Here is a 24,281-nt window from a genome sequence, read left to right on the forward strand (position 1 = left end):
CTCAGAGATATAACAATGCTCCTACAAAGGTTCTTACAATGAACTTAGCCTTAAAGGGAAACTTCATCTCCAGCACCACCCCAACATACAGTGCCAAGAAAAAGTATGTGAACTCTTTGGAATTACCTGGATTTCTGCATAAATTGGTCATCAAAGTCACAACAATAGACAAACATAGTGTGCTTAAACTAATAACACAAATGATTGTATTTTTCCTTGTCTAAATTGAATACTTCATTTAAACATTCACTGCGAATAGGTTGGAAAAGTATGTGAACCCCTAGGGTAATGACTTCTCCAAAAACTAATTGGAGTCAGGAGTCAGCTAACCTGGAGTCCAATCAATGAGACATGATTGGAGATGTTGGTTAGAGCTGCCTTGCCCTATAAAAACACTCACAAAATTTTAGTTTGCTATTCACAAGAAGCATTGCCTGATGTGAACCATGCCTCGAACAAAGATTAAGAATTGTTGACTTGCATAAAGCTGGAAAGGGTTACAAAAGTATCTCTAAAAGCCTTGATGTTCATCAGTCCACGGTAAGAGAAATTGTCTATAAATGAGAAAGTTCAGCACTGTTGCTACTCTCCCTAGGAGTGGCCGTCCTGCAAAGATGACTGCAAGAGCACAGCGCAGAATGCTCAATGAGGTTAAGAAGAATCCTAGTGTCAGCTAAAGACTTACAGAAATCTCTGGAACACGCTAACATCTCTGTTGACGAGTCTACAATACGTAAAACACTAAACAAGAATGGTGTTCATGGGAGGACACCACCGAAGAAGGCTCTGCTGTCCAAAAAAACCCATTGCTGCACGTCTGAAGTTTGCAAAAGTGCACCTGGATGTTCCACCACGCTACTGGTAAAATATTCTGTTGACAGATGAAACTACAGTCAAATTGTTTGGAAGGAACACACAACACTATGTGTGGAGAAAAAAAAGGCATAGCACACCAACATTAAAACCTCATCCCAACTGTAAACAATGGTGGAGGGAGCGTCATGGTTTGGGGCTGCTTTGCTGCCTCAGGGCCTGGACAGCTTGCTATCATCGACGGAAAAATGAATTCCCAAGTTTATCTAGACATATTGCAGGAAAATGTTAGGCTATCTGTCTGCCAATTGAAGCTCAACAGAAGTTGGGTGATGCAACAGGACAACGACCCAAAACACAGAAGTAAATCAACAACAGAATGGCTTCAACAGAAGAAAATACTCCTTCTGGAGTGGCCTAGTCAGAGTCCTGACCTCAACCCGATTGAGATGCTGTGGCTTGACCTCAAGAGAACAGTTCACACCAGACATCCCAAGAATATTGCTGAACTGAAACAGTTTGGTAAAGAGGAATGGTCCAAAATTCCTCCTGACCGTTGTGTAGGTCTGATCCGCAACTACAGAAAACGTTTGATTGAGGTTATTGCTGCCAAAGGAGGGTCAACCAGTTATTAAATCCAAGGGGTCACATACTTTCCCCACCCTGCACTGTGAATGTTTACATGGTGTGTTCAATAAAGAAATGACATTTTATGACCAATTTATGCAGAAATCCAGGTATTTCCAAAGGGTTCACATACTTTTTCTTGCCACTGTATGTGAAAAATGCACGTTTTTGTTTTGTAGTAAAAAAGCTTGCAGAAGATAAGTGTTTCCAATGACCACATTTTTTTTTGGCACGTGCCGAATACAACAGGTGTACAACCTTACCGTGAAAAGCTTATTACAAGCCCTTAAAAAAAACATCTGCATTGTTGGTTAAGTAAATATTTGCAAAATGTTTTATAATAATCGTCAGTGTGCATCGTGTGATGTTGACCAATTGTGAGTAGGCATTTCCTACTAATTGATTGATGATGTCATTAGAAACTCTCTTTTTTTAATACAAAATGCGCCATTTTCACATACAGTATGTTGATGTTGGGATGGTGCTGGAGATGATGAATATGAAGTATATTTTTATTTTATTTATTTCCCTTTATTTAGATAATTTTGGGAAACCGGGCCCAGGTAACTAACCAGTTATTCATAAGTTGACAAAATATTTTAAAAAGGAGAAGTTCATTTTCAGGGACTTGGATGTACCTCGTCTGGCGGCATGTCTCGGGGCAGCAGGAACACCCAGAGCCTTTGCTCTTCTGGAGTTGCTTCAGGCTCAAGGAACAGTAGCACCTGTCCTTGGATACGGTTGCTGTTGGATTGTTTTTTACGAGCTTTTCCATAATTTGAAAGCCCACTAATGCTTACAATCACGTGTGAGTGTGTCACCTTGGGTATTAAGAACTCCCTGTTCTTTCTGCATATGTGGGCGACAAGAAGGTTCTCAGCTGCAGACACTGGGAGAGAGAGATGAAATGCATGAAACCAATTTTTCATAGTAATGTGTGATGTTTCAGTGCAGATTGGTGAAGCCACAACAACAATTCACTCACCCTTAACCTCGCAGTGAGGTAGATGTAGTTGGTACATATGTCCCTCTGGACTCCTGAGTTGAAACAAGGGGCCTGCAGGCTCATAGCTGGTGTTAGCAAGGATATCCCTGTCCCAGTGGACCACACTGTACTCCACAATTCCTGCCCCCCTCATCCCAAAAACCAGCCCTGTAGCTCTGCATTGGAACCTGCCACGAGTCCCGCACTGGAACCTGGGGAGCACCATGTTTTATTGTATTTTTATTTAACTAGACAAGTCAGTTAATTAAGAACAAATTCTTATTTACAATGACAGCCTAGGAACAGTGGGCTGGCTAACTGCCTTGTTCTGGGGCAGAACGACAGATTTTTTACATTGTCAGCTTGGGGATTCGATCTAGCAACCTTTACTGGCCCAACGCTCTAACCACTAGGCTACCTGCCGCCCCCATGAAATGGAGGGAGAGTAAAATAGATGTGGGGCAAGTCTAAGAGTAACCAATGAGGGACGTGCCTTAAGATGGCGGCCTCCATGCACTTAATTACGACAAATGCCTCGTTTGCTAAGTTTTCTGTATTGAAGCTTGCTCTCATTACTCTTTTTTGTATCTGCATTGGCAGAGTATACATGAATCCAATTCTAGCTCCCAGACCCCGGCCACTGATTATTATGACTTGAAAGAGACTGTTAACAGGGGTAAAACATAGGCTAGTATTCAAGCAACTGCAAAGAGTGGGTTTCCAGATAATGCTTTCAGAGGTGTGCTTGATTTGCACTGCAGCAAGTCCTGGATGCATGGGAGTTAACACTTGATTTAGAAACTGCCAGTCTCGTGGCGTAATTAATTCAGTTCTGACTGCAAACCTGACTAAGAAGTCCTCCAGCATACAACCAGACAGACAATTTAAAATGCACTATCTGGAAACTCACTACCTTCAATAAATTTGATCCCGACCATAGGCTTGCTTCAGCAACGTTTGGGCTGTGATTGGAAATAAAACATGAGTACGCAAAGCCTAAAAAACATAGCTGTAATTGATCATTAAACCCAAAGTAGTTACCTGTAGGTAATCTTGTCTGTTATTGTTTTGTCAGGGTCAAATTCTTCAATGAGGGTTTTTTTCTATACAAGTGGAAGACAACTGTGAGGTTAGCATATGCAAAACACATTATGTCTAAGTGACAAATCCATTGTAAAATGTTATTTATATGTGCAATCACGGACAATAATTGAGAAACATGTCATATGGACTATTTTACACCAAAATCATTTTGTGAAAACCCAGTTTTTGCTGTTCAATTTAAATCAATAACTCTACTGTTGAAAATACTTTTGAGGTGTCATTTGTCACAGAGGTAGATCCCAGGGAAGTAACGCGCTGATCGTGCCACCCAGGCTCCACATGAGCTGGCCACAGTTTGTAGCGGTTGTCTGACAATAAGATGTCAAACTCAGTGATCATGTTCTTGGAGAGCCTGTGGAGAGGAATGATTCTACATTGTGACAGTTGTGGAGGCAGGCAGAGCCATAGATTTAGAGAATTCAACCAACTTTTAGAATGGATGCAATGTTAGCGCCTTTATTGTCAAACTTTTGATGATGTTACAATATGAGAGCGTCTCTGACCATTCCCTATGAAATGACCTGCTGCAAACAGAGAAAAACAGAGTTGCAAATATCTTTTTTTATTCGCTCGCATTTGTGAATGTGTATCCATTCTGAATTGGCTCTAAATCACTTTATTACTGTTTTTAACAACATTTCAGATAAGCATGCCCGTTTAAAAAAACAGAGAGTTCAAAATAGATCGAACCTTTGGTTCACACCTGAATTCATACGCAATAGAGATGCTATTATTATATTAATACTCTAGCTGACTGTACATGTACTGGAAATCCATATAAATTCTAGAAAACTGTGAAATCATTGAAGGGTGGTACTTCTACTCTTCCCTTACAAATGAATGTAGTCTGGCCCTATTACTGATAACTGATAGCATTAATGAATTTAAATCAACATTTTAATTTCTGCAGGCTCTCTTTGACAGAATTCAAAAACCTACTCAGTATGACCATGTACTGGATGTTGATGGGGGAATTTTACTAAATCATTTTGAAAATGTCGGTCAGGGTTTTTCCTTTCAGCAATTCAGACAATAAAGTCCTTGATGTGTTGTTGGCATTCGACATTAAATACATCTACAGGGGCCAACCATTTGGCTAAAGGGTCTGCTCAAGTGTGCAGCGTCCCTCATTGTGGGCTCAATAACCCACATCTTTAATTTAAGATTTATCAGGAAATATTCCTAAAGTGTGGAAATCAACTTATGTGCTAAGGGCTTGTTGTGATCTTGACAACTATCATGCCATATCAAGGTTGCAACTTCGTTCTTTTTATCTGTGAACTGTATTTTGAATGTACATCAATCAGGGTTTAGACCAGGGCACAGCACTATTACTGTAACCACATCAGTTGTAAATTATATTGTCAATGCTTTGGATGGTAAAATGAATTGTGCTGTCCTACTTACAGGTTTGTCAAAAGTGTTTGATACAGTTGATCATTCTATCTTATTGAGTAAGTTGTCTGTGTTACACCTTGGCACTGATGCCTGTTTGTGATTTCACAATTATCTTAGTGACAGCCCCCTCGCTATTATGATAGACTGGGTTAAATCCGAATTTCTTGAAGTGCTTACAGGGGTACCGCAGGGTTTGATTTTGGGACCATTGTTGTTCACAGCCAGAGTCACCCGCCAGCCGGGCGCAGCCAGCGTCGCCGGGCGCAGCCAGAGTCGCCCGCCAGCCGGGCGCAGCCAGAGTCGCCGGGCGCAGCCAGAGTCGCCGGGCGCAGCCAGAGTCGCCCGCCAGCCGGGCGCAGCCAGAGTCGCCCGCCAGCCGGGCGCAGCCAGAGTCGCCCACCAGCCGGGCGCAGCCAGAGTCGCCGGGCGCAGCCAGAGTCGCCGGGCGCAGCCAGAGTCGCCGGGCGCAGCCAGAGTCGCCCGCCAGCCAGAGTCGCGGGCGCAGCCAGAGTCGCCCGCCAGCCGGGCGCAGCCAGAGTCGCCCGCCAGCCGGGCGCAGCCAGAGTCGCCCGCCAGCAGGGCGCAGCCAGAGTCGCCGGGCGCAGCCAGAGTCGCCCGCCAGCCGGGCGCAGCCAGAGTCGCCGGGCGCAGCCAGAGTCGCCCGCCAGCCGGGCGCAGCCAGAGTCGCCGGGCGCAGCCAGAGTCGCCCGCCAGCCGGGCGCAGCCAGAGTCGCCGGGCGCAGCCAGAGTCGCCGGGCGCAGCCAGAGTCGCCCGCCAGCCGGGCGCAGCCAGAGTCGCCGGGCGCAGCCAGAGTCGCCGGGCGCAGCCAGAGTCGCCGGGCGCAGCCAGAGTCGCCGGGCGCAGCCAGAGTCGCCGGGCGCAGCCAGAGTCGCCCGCCAGCCAGAGTCGCCGGGCGCAGCCAGAGTCGCCCGCCAGCCGGGCGCAGCCAGAGTCGCCCGCCAGCCGGGCGCAGCCAGAGTCGCCCGCCAGCAGGGCGCAGCCAGAGTCGCCGGGCGCAGCCAGAGTCGCCCGCCAGCCGGGCGCAGCCAGAGTCGCCGGGCGCAGCCAGAGTCGCCCGCCAGCCGGGCGCAGCCAGAGTCGCCGGGCGCAGCCAGAGTCGCCCGCCAGCCGGGCGCAGCCAGAGTCGCCGGGCGCAGCCAGAGTCGCCGGGCGCAGCCAGAGTCGCCCGCCAGCCGGGCGCAGCCAGAGTCGCCGGGCGCAGCCAGAGTCGCCCGCCAGCCGGGCGCAGCCAGAGTCGCCGGGCGCAGCCAGAGTCGCCCGCCAGCCGGGCGCAGCCAGAGTCGCCCGCCAGCCGGGCGCAGCCAGGGGCGCCACCTAAGTGGGCTAAGCCGAGGGTGGAGCGGGGTTCACGGCCCGCACCAGAGCCGCCGCCGTAGGAAGGCCCACCCGGACCCTCCCCTTTAGTGTCAGGTTTTGCGACCGGAGTCCGCACCTTTGGGGGGGGTACTGTAACGCTCTGGCCATAGAGGGGTTTTTGGTTCTCTATTTTGGTTAGGCCAGGGTGTTACATGGGTGGGCGTTCTATGTTTATTTTTCTATGTTGGTTTGTTTCTTTGGTTTGGCCGTGTGGCTCTCAATCAGGAACAGCTGTAGATCGTTGTTGCTGATTGGGAGACATGCATAGGCAGCCTGTTTTTCCTTTGGGGTTTGTGGGTAGATATTTTCTGTTTAGTGTTTTGCACCTGACAGAACTGTTTGGCTGTCGGTTTCTTGCTTTTGTGTTTAAAGTGTTCAATCTTTTAATAAATTAATGATGAGCACTAACCACGCTGCGTCTTGGTCCACTCTCTCCAAAGACAGCCGTTACACCTCTACGCAGATGAGTTATTTATCCCTGTGCCTCTTCAGTGCAGCAGGCCATTCGTGACATTCAGCATGATTGACTCATTCCAAAAATCACTTACTGATCTGAAATTTGTGTTGAATGCAAATTAAACCAAGTTTATGCTGTTCTCTAGGTCTCCTAATGTTGACCGTAAGGACTTGCATATTTGCACTCCAAATGGAGCAAGTTTCTCACTATAAGTACTTGGGTATCTGGATTGATGACAAGTTGTCTATTGAAACACATTGAAAACTTAACAAAGGAGCAGAGATCGATGATTTTTTTTTTTTATATATATATAGAAATAAATCCTGCTTCAATTCTGAAAATAGAAGGAAGATTCAAAAAGAAAGGAGGACCAAGGCACTCTTCATATAATTGATTAAAATGCCTTTATTAGTATGGCATGTTCAATAGAAACAATGTTTTTAAAAAACCGACGCGTTTCGGCTGCATGGCCTTCATCAGGGTGTACAAAGAAATAATACAATGTTCTCTGTTTAACAGCTTTTCCAATTAACCCTAATTAGAAGGGGGAGTGGTTAAAATTGATTGGACACACCTAGTAAGCAATAGTATACACACTTTAAAGTGAAATGCTGCAGCTATGTTATCATAAAAATGTAACTCCAAACTAGAAGTATCAGAACACTTAGAAAGGTAAATGGGAAAATGACTTCATTTTGGATCCTTCTAATAACCATTTCTTTGACCGGATTATATGGTGGGGACGCTATATTGATGTTTGCCTTTTTTGGTCCGGCTCAGAAGATGAACTTATTTCCTTCCACCAATACCTTAACAGCATTAACCCTAACATCAAACTAACTATGGAGTATAGCAAGGATAACATTCATTTTTTGGACCTCGACATCAGTAAAAATGACAAAGGTTGTTTGCACACATCAATCTTTAGGAAGCCTACAGATGGGAATACCATTCTGAGGGCAGACAGCTTTCACCCCAAAAGGCTAAAAGAGAATATTCCATATGGCCAATTCCAAAGAGTCCGCAGAATTTGCGATCAGGAAACAGACTATAGTGTCAAATCTGCTGAATTGGAGAATTGCTTCTTGAATCGGGGCTACAGCGTCCAGGTCCTGAAAGATGCAGGTATAAGGGCTGGATTACTTGACAGAGAGAACTTGTTGCGAAGGGGAGTGCCTCGTGATGCATCAGAGAGAGTGTATTTTGTTACAAAATACAGCACTGAAGCAGAGAACATTAAAAGAATCATTAAAAATAATTGGGGAATCATCCAAAGTGATACGCTACTACGCCAAGTCTTTCCTGAGCCACCAGTCATAAGCTTTAAGAGATGTCCTACCCTAAAGGACAAATTAGTCCACAGTTATCTTCCGGGTGACTCTCAAAAAACTTGGCTTGGCCACAAACCCAAGGGCTCTTTTAAATGTAACCAGTGCAACCATTGCAGAAATATTGCACAGAAAAAGTATTTTGTTGATACAGCTTCCAAAATGGAGTATTATGTCAAGCATTTCATTAACTGCAAAACCACTCATGTCATCTATAGATTGGAATGTGCACAGTGCAAGGTGTTCTACATTGGACGGACAAAGAGACGCCTTCAAGATCGCCTAGCGGAACACAAGTACGCCATACGGGTAGGCAATGAAGACTACCCCATGGCAAGGCACTACAAGTCCTTACACCATGGCAACCCTGCCTCCCTACAAGCTATGGGTATTGATCATATTCCGGCCTCTATTAGAAAGGGGACCGTCTTAAACAGTTAAACCAAAGGGAAAGTTTTTGGATTTACAAACTACAGGCCACTAAATACCCGGGTTTAAATGAAGATATGGATTTCTCACCCTTCCTGTAGGGTTGTGATGGGTACATTTGCTGTCATCTAGTGGATATTTTGCTCAATTGCCCTCAGCTATGTTTAGACTTGTTGTTCATGTTTTGCTGTGTTCTAGTGTACTATGGAATGTATTGCTTTCTTATTCTTGACACTTCGCCCAGACATATTTAAGGTTAGAACTACCTTTCTAAGTGTTTTGATACTTCTAGTTTGGAGTTACATTTTTATGATAACATAGCTGCAGCATTTCACTTTAAAGTGTGTATACTATTGCTTACTAGGTGTGTCCAATCAATTTTAACCACTCCCCCTTCTAATTCTGGCCTTCGCTTCATAATCGTCGCCAAACACATTGGCTCCAGGTCATCTACAAGACTCTGCTAGGTAAAGTCCCCCCTTATCTCCGCTCACTGGTCACCATAGCAGCACCCACCTGTAGCACGCGCTCCAGCAGGTATATCTCTCTGGTCACCCCTAAAGCCAACTCCTCCTTTGGTCGTCTCTCCTTCCAGTTCTCTGCTGCCAATGACTGGAACGAACTACAAAAATCTCTGAAACTGGAAACACTTATCTCCCTCACTAGCTTTAAGCACCAGCTGTCAGAGCAGCTCACAGATCACTGCACCTGTACATAGCCCATCTATAATTTAGCACAAACTACTACCTCTTCCCCTACTGTATTTATTTATTTTATTTATTTTGCTCCTTTTGCACCATATTATTTATATTTTATCTTTGAACTTTCTTCAAACTACAAATCTACCATTCCAGTGTTTTTCTTGCTATACTTTATTTACTTTGCCACCATGGCATTTTTTTGCCTTTACCTCCCTTATCTCACATCATTTGCTCACAATGTATATAATCTTATTTTCTTTTCTATTTTTAATATGACATTTTTTATTTTATTTTTTATTTTTCCTAATGACTAATTTTGAATTTTTTTTTTTTTCTTCGTTTTTTTCTTGTTTATTTTCAATATTTTTTCTTTTATTTTTTTTTCTTCTACTGCATCATTGATTGTATGTTGTTTTACTCCATGTGTAACTCTGTGTTTTTGTATGTTGTCGAACTGCTTTGCTTTATCTTGGCCAGGTCGCAATTGTAAATGAGAACTTGTTCTCAACTTGCCTACCTGGTTAAATAAAGGTGAAATAAAATAAAATAAAATAAAAATAATTAGGGTTAATTGGAAAAGCTGTTAAACAGAGAACATTGTATTATTTCTTTGTACACCCTGATGAAGGCCATGCAGCCGAAACGCGTCGGTTTTTAAAAAACATTGTTTCTATTGAACATGCCATACTAATAAAGGCATTTTAATCAATTATATGAAGAGTGCCTTGGTCCTCCTTTCTTTTTGAAGACCAACTCAACCCTTTTACCAAAGAGCACCTTCTGTCTACCAACATTTACTATTGTGTACCTTAGTAGCGCTTCCCTTCCTCCTCTTTCTTTCACCATAGAAGGAATAGACTATGGTGACATTTATATGCACGCGCCAGCCTGTTTTGAAACCATTGGACTCAGTATTCCATTCAGCAATACGTTTTATCACTGGGGATGGTTTTAGGACTAGTCATTGTATTCTTTACAAACATGTGGGATGGACCTCTGTCTGTAAGAAGAGAGCTGCACTCTTATTTACTTACATAGCAGTCTTGCAGAAACTTCCTCTGTACATTACTTCATTGAGACATACAAATTAGCAAACCCGGTCTCAGGGATGGATAACTCTGGAAATCCTTTGGTCTCCACAGAATTGGGAAAATCTGCTTTTAGTTTTTTTGCCCCTTATGTGTGGAACAATACACAGAATTCCTTGCAATTAGATATTACGGTGCTTTTCAGGCCTTTTAAATTATTGATTGGAGACTTATGTTACAGAATATGATTGCTTTTCTTAAATATATGTTTAATTTTGTGTATGTATTTTATTATAGTGTGTTTTATTTGTAATGTATATGTAGGGCTGTTGTGTTTTATTATAGTGTTTTATAGTGTGTTTTATTTGTAATGTATATGTAGGGCTGTTGTGTTTTATTAAAGTGTATTATAGTGTGTTTTATTTGTAATGTATATGTAGGGCTGTTGTGTTTTATTTGTAATGTATATGTAGGGCTGTTGTGTTTTATTAAAGTGTATTATAGTGTGTTTTATTTGTAATGTATATGTAGGGCTGTTGTGTTTTATTATAGTGTTTTATAGTGTGTTTTATTTGTAATGTATATGTAGGGCTGTTGTGTTTTATAGTGTGTTTTATTTGTAATGTATATGTAGGGCTGTTGTGTTTTATTATAGTGTGTTTTATTTGTAATGTATATGTAGGGCTGTTGTGTTTTATTATAGTGTGTTTTATTTGTAATGTATATGTAGGGCTGTTGTGTTTTATTATAGTGTGTTTTATTTGTAATGTATATGTAGGGCTGTTGTGTTTTATTATAGTGTGTTTTATTTGTAATGTATATGTAGGGCTGTTGTGTTTTATTATAGTGTGTTTTATTTGTAATGTATATGTAGGGCTGTTGTGTTTTATTATAGTGTGTTTTATTTGTAATGTATATGTAGGGCTGTTGTGTTTTATTATAGTGTGTTTTATTTGTAATGTATATGTAGGGCTGTTGTGTTTTATTATAGTGTTTTATAGTGTGTTTTATTTGTAATGTATATGTAGGGCTGTTGTGTTTTATTATAGTGTGTTTTATTTGTAATGTATATGTAGGGCTGTTGTGTTTTATTATAGTGTGTTTTATTTGTAATGTATATGTAGGGCTGTTGTGTTTTATTATAGTGTGTTTTATTTGTAATGTATATGTAGTGCTGTTGTGTTTTATTATAGTGTGTTTTATTTGTAATGTATATGTAGGGCTGTTGTGTTTTATCATAGTGTGTTTTATTTGTAATGTATATGTAGGGCTGTTGTGTTTTATTATAGTGTTTTATAGTGTGTTTTATTTGTAATGTATATGTAGGGCTGTTGTGTTTTATTATAGTGTGTTTTATTTATAATGTATATGTAGGGCTGTTGTGTTTTATTATAGTGTGTTTTATTTGTAATGTATATGTAGGGCTGTTGTGTTTTATTTATGTATAGGGTTTTATTTGTAAACGTATACAGGACTCTTGTAAAATAGTTCTCAATGTGACTCCCTATTTACATAAAGGTTAATAAATAAATAAGTCTACTATGTTGTAGTGTCAACAAATTGCATATTTCCTTTCTCTGGACATTTTCAGAGGTTTCAAAAGCTATCCAAAACAAACAACCCAACCTGAAAGTGTAAATGATCATTTAGCATCAGCTATGGAGGAGTGTCGGGCTACTCTGGGAATGTTCTGACAGAAACATCAACAACCAACAAACAAAATAAATCCACCTGGGTACTGAACCGTTGTCTATGACTATGCCTTCCTCCCGAGCCATTCGGAGAGTTTGGTTGTTGTGGTTTCTATGCTACCTAGGTATAATGCTAAGTTAGCTAGCTAGCTATCCAACTTTTTTTATAGTTAACTATCTAGCTAACGCTGCTATGTTAGAACAACAAGCAAGAATGTTTTACTCACCATACAGTTTCTGTAAAGCTATTGCCGATCATGTATAGGTTAAGTTTCACAGCACCTTTGTCGGTGATTTCATTATTGCAAAGACTGAAAGAGAGAACATGGTGTAGTTTTACTGTCTTAAAAGGGCAATCTGGAATAGTTATTGCTGTTCAATGGACATTCCACTTGATATATTGTCCTTACTTCAGGACTTGAACTTTGTGCAGATGTGGGAGCAGCACGTCCAGGTGTGTGTCAGTGAGGTGGCAGTCACTGAGGTCCAGCTCGGAAAGCCCTTCCGAGTGTTCTAGGACCAAGGCAAGTGTTGAACAGGCCCTCGAGTCTAAAGGGCTCTGACTGAGGTCCACCTTCTTTTCCAGGGCTCTGGAGAGTAATGAAGCAAGCCTCACTGACCTGTCGCAATCTTCCACAAATATCAAGTGCAGGAGTTGCAGCAGAAGAGGTTTTCCAAAGCTACTGTGCAACAAAGTCAAACAATGTCATTAGCCTACTGAACGTTCAAATGTAAAGCACTCACAAGATCACAGAATGGTTGTGTGCGGTTGCCATTTACTGCAGGACTAAACGTTGGATTCAGGAGAGGACATTATAAGTAGTCAGACAAATGTTAAAACAAGGAATCTTTCTTAAGACAGGCATCTCACCTCATATGAATCCTGTGCAAAACATGAAACAGCTCCTCTAGTCCTGCATCCTCAACATGGCAGTCGTGTAGGATCAGCTCTGTGTCACCATCAGCTTCCTGGATGGCCGCGGCGATGACCTTACAGTCTCCAGAACTGAGGCTCAAAACAGTCTCTTTCTCCTGCCCAAACAGGTCCATGGCAGAGGAGCAGGAGAGGTCCAGTTTGTGATGCAGCAGTGTCAGGAGTGCAGGTGCCACTCCTCTCCACAATCCTGCACAGGTATGGAGCAGCTCCAGCAATAGTTTCCTGTCGACCCTGCAAGGTAAGCAGAAATTGGTGGATAAGTACTTTGGAACAGTATTCTATTACAGCTTGGTCTCTCCGACTACACAAAGGATAATACACATTTTTGGTGGGGGTTACAGCCAATACCTATGATATGTTGCAAATGGTCTGGTTACTTCAGACAGAAACGAAAATTGCATGTTCGAATTGTGTTGGGGACAACTTTAGCATCTAAGCTAATTAGGAACTTAGCTAACCACAACCATAGCGTTTTGCAACTACTTAGCATGTTAGCTAACCCTAACCATGTTAACCAAGCCTGATAGTGTTGTTAAGCTAACCTGCTAGCTAAAATTAGCATCAACTGCTAATGCAACAAGACGTATGATACTGTATGACCGCCAAGACGTATGAAACTGTACGACCGCTATTCCAACGTCACAGGACCATTTGTAACATATCATACGAATTAAAGGAACACAAAAAAACATAATATCATGCAAATGGGTGTGCGACCAGGTTGTCTGTTCACGTCACTCATACCCAAAAACACAAACTTCAATCAAGTAAAAGTCACATTCAAGGTAAGGGATGCTGATAGACAATTGGACAGTGACCTGAGCTCAGAGACTCTGTGTAGAAGAGTCAGAATGCTCTCCATTTCCTCCTTTGGAATGATGGTCAACAACAAGTTGAGTTTGACACCGTCACTGTAGTGCAGGGCAAAACGAAGCGCTTCACAGTCATCATGTTTCAAAACCAGGTTGTTCAGGTCGATCCAGTCATCTGATGACTTCACTAAACTGTTCACCAAGTGACCAGCACGTTGCTCATGTATTTCTCTCAGAGCTGTCCTCTCAAACTGGGGGCTTGTCCTGCAGACACAAAGGAATACGGTACCAAGTGATAGAATTACTATAACAGGAAAACAACATTTTCATTGTTGGAATCATGTAACATATTGATTTCTAGTTCATATCAAATATCTTGTGTCACCCAGACCTTTGAAAGTGAACATTCTTCAGCAAAGGGAGGAGATAAGGTATGTATTGGTCTCTGATTCTGCTCCTCCTGAGATTGATGGTGATGGGTTGTGTGGTGGTCTTCAGCAGGTAGTGAAGCACATCCCAGTCCAGTGTACAGTTAGACAGATCACGACCCAACTTTTCCAGAAAGCATTGGGTCAGTTCCTCATCCTGAGCCTCATACACCACAACAGCCAGCTGCTGCAGAGTCTCCTTACTCAATCTGTCATGGAAACATACACAAACCCATCTTTCAAAACAATAGCACGCCTCACAAAACAAAAGTCCATCTTTTTTTCAAGCGTGAAGAAGATCTAGAAACTTGCCTGATAGTGAGTGGACCGTGATGACACAACAAGGTAGTGAGAAGGAAACCCTGGATTGGACAGTCTATCAGATTTAAGACCCTTACAGTCCAAACTCTAAGGAGTAAAGCTAAACCACTGAGCACTCTACACTGCACCCCTTCTTTTGGAATTGACCTAGACAAGACAAGAGTCAGCTCCTCAACGACCATTGGTCTTCGGCATGTCGTTGACTTTGCCAATCTGGCCAGCTTTGCTGTTGACATTTCGTTAACCCTGGAAGTCAATACAAATAAGAGGACTTATTCTGCAAATCATGATCAAAATGATTTTTTTTACTCCCACCATTCTACATTGTTAAAATACCACTATCAAAATCATACTTAAGTTTGTGACACTCTTTCACTTGCTTGAAGAGTAATGCAGCTCCTTGGAATGAGATACTATCTGGGGTGAGACTGACGTTGAGTTTTTCGCCAGGGGCAGATTGGCCTAGGACTGCACCTACTGCCTTGCAGGTTACAGTGGGCAACCACCCTGACAATGTGATGGTGTAGTCTAGGGCCTGCAGGAGTGAGGAGGCTAGCTGTGCATCCCATTCTGAGCCGACGGGAAGTGCACCCCACAGAGCCAGCTGGAACTGGTCATCACAACTTAGAGAGCCCTTTCTCTCCGAGAAGTCCATGGACCAGACTGCAGGGGCTGACCGATAAACAGGCAGTAATGCTTGACAAACTGTTCTGCCTGTTTGAGTCTCGTATTCTTTCACATGTGAGAACAGATCTAACAGAAACAAGCACCTTTCTGGAGAGTCGTCTGAATGAGCAAACCCAAGAACTGACAACAGTTCCTCAACAGAGCTCTGTCCTGTCTCAGTGTTGTCCAGATCTCCATGATCAAGCAGGTGCAAAAGGAAGAATCTCTTTAGTTGCTCAGAAGTCAGTGTAGGCATCTTCACCTCTGTATCACTCTCATCTTGAGGAATAATCCTGCCAGAAAACAATGTGTTAGGCCATGAAAGGGTGGAACAACTATTCTCACCTACTGTATGTGTTTGAAAGGGACTGACCATTAACCAACCTCAGTTGTGAAATATACGGTAGGCACCAAAGAAAACTCCTTATTTTGCTTTTATCAGTTTCTAGCCAGCCCTTCAGTCTAACTGGTTTCTTCTCTGTTTGGAGTTTCAGCACCTCAAGTAGGATGGAGGCCTTGTCTGTACCGAGGTCGAGGACCCAGGCTGCAGGTTGAGCTGACTGAAAGACTGTCAACAATGATGGGAGAATTTGGTCCTCCAATTCAAGTTCAAACGACTTTGCAGAGGAGTACAAATCTAGCAGAAAATCACTCTGTTCGTCTTTGTTACCACTCGCAAAAGGGAAGTTTGAGTAGCTGCATACCGTCGACAGCATCCTCAGTGTCTCCTCTCCTGTCTCAAGCTGACACTGCTTTGCAAAACAGAAGAGTTTCAAAAGGCCTTCAATGGTTCCTTTAGTGTCATCATACTGGATCAGAATGCAGTCATTGAACCTGTTCATAGAAATCACTTTTTTTAATGACCACACTCCATTAGGACCTTTATGCTAAAGCTATAGACAATGAAAAGTGTTAGCCTGAAAATCGCATAAACAAAATGGGTTTCAATCAGAAAAAAAACGAAACATAACTTGCCTTAGCTGTGAAATATAAGGCAAACAATGAATGAGGCTCATGTCACACTCATCATTTGACCACCACAGCTCCACTGGTTTCTTCACGTTTTGGAGTTTCATCACCTCAAGGAGGACAGAGGCCTTCGTATCAGCAAAGTGTATGTACCAGACTGCAGGAAATGACTTGAAAACTGGCTGCAATGTTGGTAGAACTGCTACACCTTCGTCATTCTCATATTTCCCTATATGTTGGTACAAACTCAAAATGAATGAGCTCTGTTCCTCTAAAGAATATGTGCTAGCCAGACAAAGCACTGCTTGCAGGTCCTCTACAGATTTCAGTCCTGTCTCCATCTGGTACAGAGCCCCGTGCAGCAAGATATCCTGCTGGAATGACCTCACCTCCATTTTCCATGCCACAAACGATCGTCTCAGATCAACAGGTTCAACAAACCTAAAATAATGATTTTATACAATGGTTATACAGTTATCATAATGATGTTTGAGCTCAGCTACATAATAAACAATCTACATAATGACCCTCCAGTACATTTAATGTACCCACCTGATAGCCTCAACGCTTGGCAAACAGTCAAATATGCTCTTTCCCAAGGAATCAGCTGCATGCAGTGAGTTGTCAACCAAATGTATACAGAGTTTGACCTTCTCTGGTCTCTTGTGCTTCAGGACCTCTCCCACTCTCTCCCACACCTTTTGGTCCTGTTGCTCCTTGACTCTTAAGTGAATTTCATATTCACACAGTCTTAGCAAGCCTTCAGAGTCACTCGGGTTCCCTGAGTGAAGAGCAGCTTTCCACACCTGACATTGTGTAGTGGGATCCAATCTATTAACACAAGTTATGTTACTGTAATTATCTAAAGGCAAGATGATAGTGTTCAAACCATGTTATGTACCATGTCAATGTGATACCTTCAGAATCTTTTAGTTTAAGTATTGATACAATATCTTACCAATTAGTATGAATATACTGTCTAAACTCTTCCAGACAGAGCTGGGAGCACTTCCAAAGCTACAAGCATAGTGGAAAGGATCACTGATAGCAGACTTACCTGAGACATTGAAGATTTTTCAAAGAGCCCAGAATCAGCCTCAATCCCGGATCAGAGAAAGTGCAGTCATTCAGGTACAGACGGACATTCCTGTTTGTGGACTGGTTGATCACATATGACACGGCACAGCACTGTTGAGGATCGAGATATTGTCCACTGAGATCAAGCTCATACTCCACTTTTTGTAGAAGGAGTGAGCAGGTTTCGGGTGACTGGTGCTCATACAAGCACTGGCAAACGAAGATGAGATCAGCATCCAACTCGGTATGGGACTCGTCATGTCCCTGTAGTATTGCAGGTCCGAGGAAGGTGTCTATGACTTTCTCAAGGTATATGTCAGATATTTCCCTTATCTGGTCCTCTGGCACTACACAGTTAATCAATTCAGCAATGTCACTGGACAAGAGTCCACAGAGGAAGGACACAATGTACTTCAAGTACTTTCCTTCTTCTGTCTGGCACTGTTGAAGGACGGAGGGGATGTTTACAGGTGTCATCAACAGGAAAAGAGCAGCCCAAAACTCCTGCATCGTGTTGTGGAGAAAAGCAAACGAATGGCCAGTTGACAATTCCTTTGCTGCACTGGATGTCAAGAACGCATGTTGAACACTGTTGTCCTTCCAATCCATTTCTGTCAAGTTTACAGTTTTCGCAAGTAATGCTTGGAAAGAGTTTATAGATAGAAGCTTGATGTTCTCCATATTGTCATGAATGTACTTATCCAGATACTCAACATTTTGGTCACCATGTCTTTTCATGCAATGACGAAAGATCCGCACATACATTTCTGTTATGGTGCATGGGTGGTTTTTAGCCTCACAGGGACTAAATGAAATACAAGCAGTCACTATGAAAGCGTACATTGGGACATGGCATAGACTGAATAGTGCGTAGTTGCTCGCAACACTACAAACATAGTCATCCTCAGTGCCTAACATCCACTTTAAGTAAGCATGGATGGACTCGTTGTTGAATCCTTGGACCTCCACTCTGTAAGACGGCCAGTCAGATAAAAACTCGCAGTCTTCTGCCTCTGGTCTGCACGTGGTCAGAATCTTGGCATCACACAGAAGTTCTTTTGCCAAAATGTTATTTAGCACGGGGTTGCCAATCACATCCATGACCCCATCAAACACGAAGATAACATTTTCTGAATTATTTTGAATATCACACAGCACCACATCCTCTGTGCCTTCCTCTGGCTTAAGGTATCTTTCAAACAGCAGAGACCTCAAGGATGAGGGCTGTGAAGAGTGAGACATTGATCTCATCGAAGGCTCATCAAAGTAGAACATATAACTCTCTTGATGATTCTCATTCTCTGCCCAGATATTCAAAACTTGCTGGACAACGGTTGTCTTTCCAATGCCAGGTTTACCAACAAGTAGAATCTTTTTCTCACTGCTTTCCAGTAAGTGACCAGGGGACAGTTTTCCCTTGTCTCTTGGAATGTAAGTCTTAAGTTTCTTAGAGCGTGCTTTTTTGTACTTGCTTTTAGTTTTGGACAGCTCACTCGAGTCGGTGTCCAAAACGACAGGAATGTAAGTAAAGGGTTTGCATTTTGCCTTGTCTTTGAGGAAATGCATGTGCTGGTCCCATTTTGCATGAAGAAACTCAACGGCTTTCGTTCGCAGCTGCCTTTTGTACCTCTCACAAGGCCCTGATTCTGGAGAGAAAACAGACAAGAACAATGAGAAAACACTAACATTTCCTTACATTTTCCTAATGACTACTTCAAGCTTGTGACGCTACAAACTTGTTGGATGCATTTGCAGTTTGTTTTGGTTGTGTTTCAGATTATTTGAATGAAATGAATGGTAAATTATGTATTGTGTCATTTTGTAATCACTTATTGTAAATAAGAATATAATGTTTCTAAACACTTCTACATGAATGTGGATGCTACCATGACTACAGATAATCCTGAATGAATCGTGAATAATGATGTGAGAAAGTTACAGCGGGTCAAAGATCATACTCCAAGACATGCTAACCTACCCTGTAATCTCAACTCTATTGTCGTATACTAGCAGCTGGATCACATTACGTACCAGAGACGAGGCCACTCTGTAAATCTGGGTCATCTGTAAACGAAAAGCAGCTGATCCATTGATGTAAATCTGGGTGGCGAGGTTGATTCTGGGTAGGGTTTGTTCTTGGTAAGGTTTGGTTCCTTGTGTTGTACAATATTTTTAACAGTTCATAACTGGCATATTCCCCTTTCTTGATAATCATGTCCAGCATCTTTCTGGATTTGACAGACCTCTTTTTATGGGATTTAATTTCTCTAACTTGTTTTTCGCTGAGGATGTTATTCTTTCGCAACTCATCAACGACCAAGGAGGGTTTCTGGAGGTGACCCTCAAGAAGGGCTCTGCCATTTTCGACATACTCAAAAGCAGACTGCTGTGTGCTTGCCATGTTGTGGGTTCCCTTACAGTTTTACAGCTGTAAACTTTGTCTGCCTTTGTACCTGTAAAATACAGTGTAAGACATAATATTATGTAGCTACATCAAATCATTTTTCCCTGTCTATCTACAATGCCTATGTTTTTGCAGTCCATGTGAAGCTGATATGAAAAAGGAATTAACATGTCGAATTTTGAAATTACAGGAAATTACAATATGAGCAGCAAGGAACCTGGGGGTGTAAACTGTTTGGATTTGGATACTAGAGGTGCTCCTGAGCAAAATGAAGCCCAAGTTCAACACAATGTAAAGAAAATTGTGTATGGTGCAATATGTACACAGAGTGTACCAAACATTAAGAACACCTACTCTTCCATGACATTGTGTGAAACCTATGAACCCGTATATATGTCACCTGTTAAATCCACGACAATCAGTGTAGATGAAGGGGAGACAAGTTAAAGAAAGATTTTTAACCCTTGAGAGAATTGAGACATTGTATGTATGCCATTTAGAAGGTGAATGAGCAAGAGGGTAATGGCAGTAGGTGCCAGGTGCACTGGTATGTGTCAAGAACTGCAACGCTGCTGGGATTTTCACGTTCAACAGTTTCCCGTCTGTATCAAGAATGATCCACCAACCAAAGGACATCCAGCCAACTTGACGACTGTGGGAAGCATCCTTGTGGAATGCTTTCGACGAATTGAAGCTGTTCTGAGGGAAAAAGGGGGTGCAACTCAATATTAGGAAGGTGTTCCTAATGTTTTGTACACTCAGTGTATTTCATGATGTGTAGCCTAACGTGTGTGCAATGAAGTGCCACATCTTGATTTAGTGCATTATTATTAGGGTAAGCATTATAATAAGCCACCTCAATATTTGCAGCCATAGGTGATATCATATTTCTAGGAGCTGATCCGTCATCAGTATTGTGGAATAACTATAATGTTATGGTAAGATTTGAATGGAGAAAGCTCATCCGAGAGCAGCGTTTCCTTTCATTTGATCCTATCAGCATGGACACATGCCTCAGCGATGCACTTAGCGAACCTTCTCTCTGTGTGGTGTTTTGGGAAACATATCTTACATCTTCGGCCAGTATAGGAAAGATGTATAATTAATTATTTATTATTCTATTATTTAACCCTCTTATGCCTCACTCCCCCCTATCTGAGATATCTGCTGCAGCCCTCATCCTCCACATACAAACACCCATTCTGCCAGTCACATTCTGTTAAAAGGTCTCCAAAGCGCACACATCCCTGGGTCGCTCGTCTTTTCAGTTCGCTGCAGCTAGCGACTGGAACGAGCTGCAACAAACACTCAAACTGGACAGTTTTATCTCAATCTCTCCATTCAAAGACTCAATCATGGACACTCTTACTGACAGTTGTGGCTGTTATGCCTGATGTATTGTTGTCTCTACCTTCTTGCCCTTTGTGCTGTTGTCTGTGCCCAATAATGTTCGTACCCTGTTTTGTGCTGCTACCATGTTGTGTTGCTACCATGTTGTTATGTTGTTTTGCTACCATGCTGTGTTGTCATGTGTTGCTGCCATGCCATGTTGTCATCTTAGGTCTCTCTTTCCATCCCCATCAGGAATCCGGGCCCTGATCAATATAATGGATCATCTGTGATCAAACACGATAACTGAAAATTGTTTGTCAAACGCAATATCTCAATTGGCCCAAGGGGGGACGCTGCATCATTTGTGGGGGACGACATGTCTACGGTTGCCTTGTTTTCTAATTAATCCGGAAAATAATCTTTAAAAAAATGTATATATAAAAATTATATTCAGTTTGTTAAATGTTCAACTGTACCTCCAAATCGTTTTGAAATGAGAGCATATGCACCGAATACAAACAGTGTAGATATTCCCTCCGCAAGGCAATCAAACAAGCTAAGTGTCAGTATAGAGACAAAGTAGAGTCGCAATTCAATGGCTCAGACACGAGAGGTATGTGGCAGGGTCTACAGTCAATCACGGACTACAAAAAGAAAACCAGCCCCGTCGCAGACCCCGATGTCTTGCTCCCAGACAAACGAAACAACTTCTTTGCTCGCATTGAGGACAATACAATACCACCGACACGGCCCACTACCAAAACCTGCGGACTCTCCTTCACAGCAGCCAATGTGAGTAAAACATTTAAATGTGTTAACCCTCGCAAGGCTGCCGGCCCAGACGGCATCCCCAGCCGCGTCCTCAGAGCAGGCGAAGACCAGCTGGCTGGTGTGTTTACGGACATATTCAATCTATCCCTATCCCAGTCTGCTGTTCCCACATGCTTCAAGAGGGCCACCATTGTTCCTGTTCCCAAGAAAGCTAAGGTAACTGAGCTAAATGACTATCGCCCCATAGCACTCACTTCTATCATCATGAAGTGCTTTGAGACTAGTCAAGGATCATATCCCCTCCACCCTACCCGACACCCTAGACCCACTCCAATTTGCTTACTGCCCCAATAGGTCTACAGACGACGCAATCGCAGTCACATTTTACACTGCCCTAACCCATCTGGACAAGAGGAATACCTATGTAAGAATGCTGTTCATCGACTACAGCTCAGCATTTAACACCAGAGTACCCTCCAAACTCATCATTAAGCTCGAGACTCTGGGTCTCGACCCCGCCATGTGCAACTGGGTCCAGGACTTTCTGACGGGACGCCCCCAGGTGGTGAGGGTAGGAATCAACATCTCCACCCCGCTGATTCTCAACACTGGGGCCCCACAAGGGTGCGTTCTCAGCCCTCTCCTGTACTCCCTGTTCACTCATGACTGCGTGGTCATGCACGCCTCCAACTCAATCATCAAGTTTGCAGATGACACAACAGTGGTAGCTTGATTACCAACAACGACGAGACGGCCTACAGGGAGGAGGTCGGCCCTCGGAGTGTGGTATCAGGAAAATAACTTCACACTCAACGTCAACAAAACAAAGGAGATGATCGCAGACTTCAGGAAACAGCAGAGGGAGCACCCCCCTATCCACATCGACGGGACAGTAGTGGAGGAGGTGGAAAGTTTTAAGTTCCTCGGCGTACACATCACGGACAAACTGAAATGGTCCACACACACAGACAGCGTGGTGAAGAAGGCGCGGCAGCGCCTCTTCAACCTCAGGAGGCTGAAGAAATTTGTCTTGTCACCAAAAACACTCAAACTTTTACAGATGTACAATCGAGAGCATCCTGTTGGGCTGTATCACCACCTGGTACGGCAACTGCTCCGCCCACAACCTTAAGGCTCTCCAGAGGGTAGTGAGATCTGCACAAAGCATCACTGAGGGCAAACTTCCTTCCCTCCAGGACACCTACACCACCCAATGTCACAGGAAGGCCAAAAAGCTCATCAAGCACAACAACCACCCGAGCCACTGCCTGTTCACCCCGCTATCATCCAGAAAGCGAGGTCAGTACAGGTGCATCAAAGCTGGGACCGAGAGACTGAAAATCAGCTTCTATCTCAAGGCCATCAGACTGTTAAAGAGCCATCACTAACATTGAGTTCTGCCAACATACTGACTCAAATCTCTAGCCACTTTAATAATAAAAAATTGGATGTAATAAATGTATCACTAGTCACTTTAAACAATGACACTTTATATGTTTACATACCCTACATTACTCATCTCATATGTATATACTGTACTCTATACCATCTACTAGAGGTCGACCGATTATGATTTTTCAACGCCGATACCGATTTATTGGAGGGCCCAAAAAAAAAAAGCCGGTGCCGATTAATCGGCCGATTTGAAAAAAATATATTTATTTGTAATAATGACAATTACAACAATACTGAATGAACACTTATTTTAACTTAATATAATACATAAATACTATCAATTTAGCTTCAAATAAATCATGAAACATGTTCAATTTGGTTTAAATAATGCAAAAACAAAGTGTTGGAGAAGAAAGTAAAAGTGCATTATGTGCCATGTAAGAAAGCTAACGTTTAAGTTCCATGCTCTGAACATGAGAACATATGAAAACTGGTGGTTCCTTTTAACATGAGTCTTCAATATTCCCAGGTAAGAAGTTTTAGGTTGTAGTTACTATAGGAATTATAGGACTATTTCTCTATATACAATTTGTATTTCATATACCTTTGACTATTGGATGTTCTTATAGGCACTTTAGTATTGCCAGTGTAACAGTATAGCTTCCGTCCCTCTCCTCGCTCCTACCTGGGCTCGAACCAGGAACACATCGGCAACAGCCACCCTTGAAGCAGCGTTACCCACGTAGAGCAAGGGGAACAACTACTCCAAGTCTCAGAGCGAGTGACGTTTGAAACGCTATTAGCGCGCACCCGCTAACTAGCTAGCCATTTCACATCGGTTACACCAGCCTAATCTTGGGAGTTGATAGGCTTGAAGTCATAAACAGTGCAATGCTTGAAGAATTGCGAAGAGCTGCTGGCAAAATGCACGAAGGTGCTGTTTGAATGAATGCTTACGAGCCTGCTGCTGCCTACCATCGCTCAGTCAGACTGCTCTATCAAATCATAGACTTAATTATAACATAATAACACACAGAAATACGAGCCTTTGGTCATTAATATGGTCGAATCCGGAAAATATCATTTTGAAAACGAAACATTTATTATTTCAGTGAAATACGGAACCGTTCCGTATTTTATCTAACGGTTGGCATCCCTAAGTCTAAATATTCCTGTTACATTGCACAACATTCAATGTTATGTCATAATTATGTACAATTCTGGCAAATT

The 24,281-nt window shown here is 42.6% G+C and overlaps 1 protein-coding gene across 8 annotated transcripts in view; it reads right to left on the reverse strand.

The window, feature by feature from the left end:
* The window catches only part of LOC106569993 (uncharacterized), a 34,603-nt gene that overhangs the window by 5,368 nt on the left and 4,954 nt on the right, over window positions 1-24,281 (reverse strand). For 3 of the 8 annotated variants that reach the window (XM_014141836.2, XM_014141826.2, XM_045693147.1), the window contains exons 2-17: window positions 19,181-19,602; window positions 17,130-18,795; window positions 16,625-16,903; window positions 16,079-16,513; window positions 15,488-15,937; window positions 14,791-15,396; window positions 14,429-14,683; window positions 14,080-14,325; window positions 13,695-13,952; window positions 12,811-13,107; window positions 12,350-12,622; window positions 12,167-12,250; window positions 3,737-3,881; window positions 3,467-3,528; window positions 2,426-2,637; window positions 2,079-2,329 (exon numbers count right to left, since the gene is read on the reverse strand). In XM_014141836.2, the coding sequence (XP_013997311.2) occupies window positions 2,079-2,329; window positions 2,426-2,637; window positions 3,467-3,528; window positions 3,737-3,881; window positions 12,167-12,250; window positions 12,350-12,622; window positions 12,811-13,107; window positions 13,695-13,952; window positions 14,080-14,325; window positions 14,429-14,683; window positions 14,791-15,396; window positions 15,488-15,937; window positions 16,079-16,513; window positions 16,625-16,903; window positions 17,130-18,795; window positions 19,181-19,550 (5,889 nt within the window). In that variant the 5' untranslated portion in view covers window positions 19,551-19,602. Of the gene's footprint in view, window positions 1-2,078; window positions 2,330-2,425; window positions 2,638-3,466; window positions 3,529-3,736; window positions 3,882-12,166; window positions 12,251-12,349; window positions 12,623-12,810; window positions 13,108-13,694; window positions 13,953-14,079; window positions 14,326-14,428; window positions 14,737-14,790; window positions 15,938-16,078; window positions 16,514-16,624; window positions 16,904-17,129; window positions 18,796-19,180; window positions 19,603-24,281 lie in introns of those variants that run through there. The other 5 variants (XM_014141845.2, XM_045693149.1, XM_045693148.1 and 2 more) reach the window with 5 other exon arrangements.

This window comes from Salmo salar, chromosome ssa01 (assembly GCF_905237065.1).
Source record: "Salmo salar chromosome ssa01, Ssal_v3.1, whole genome shotgun sequence".
NCBI lineage: Eukaryota > Metazoa > Chordata > Actinopteri > Salmoniformes > Salmonidae > Salmo > Salmo salar.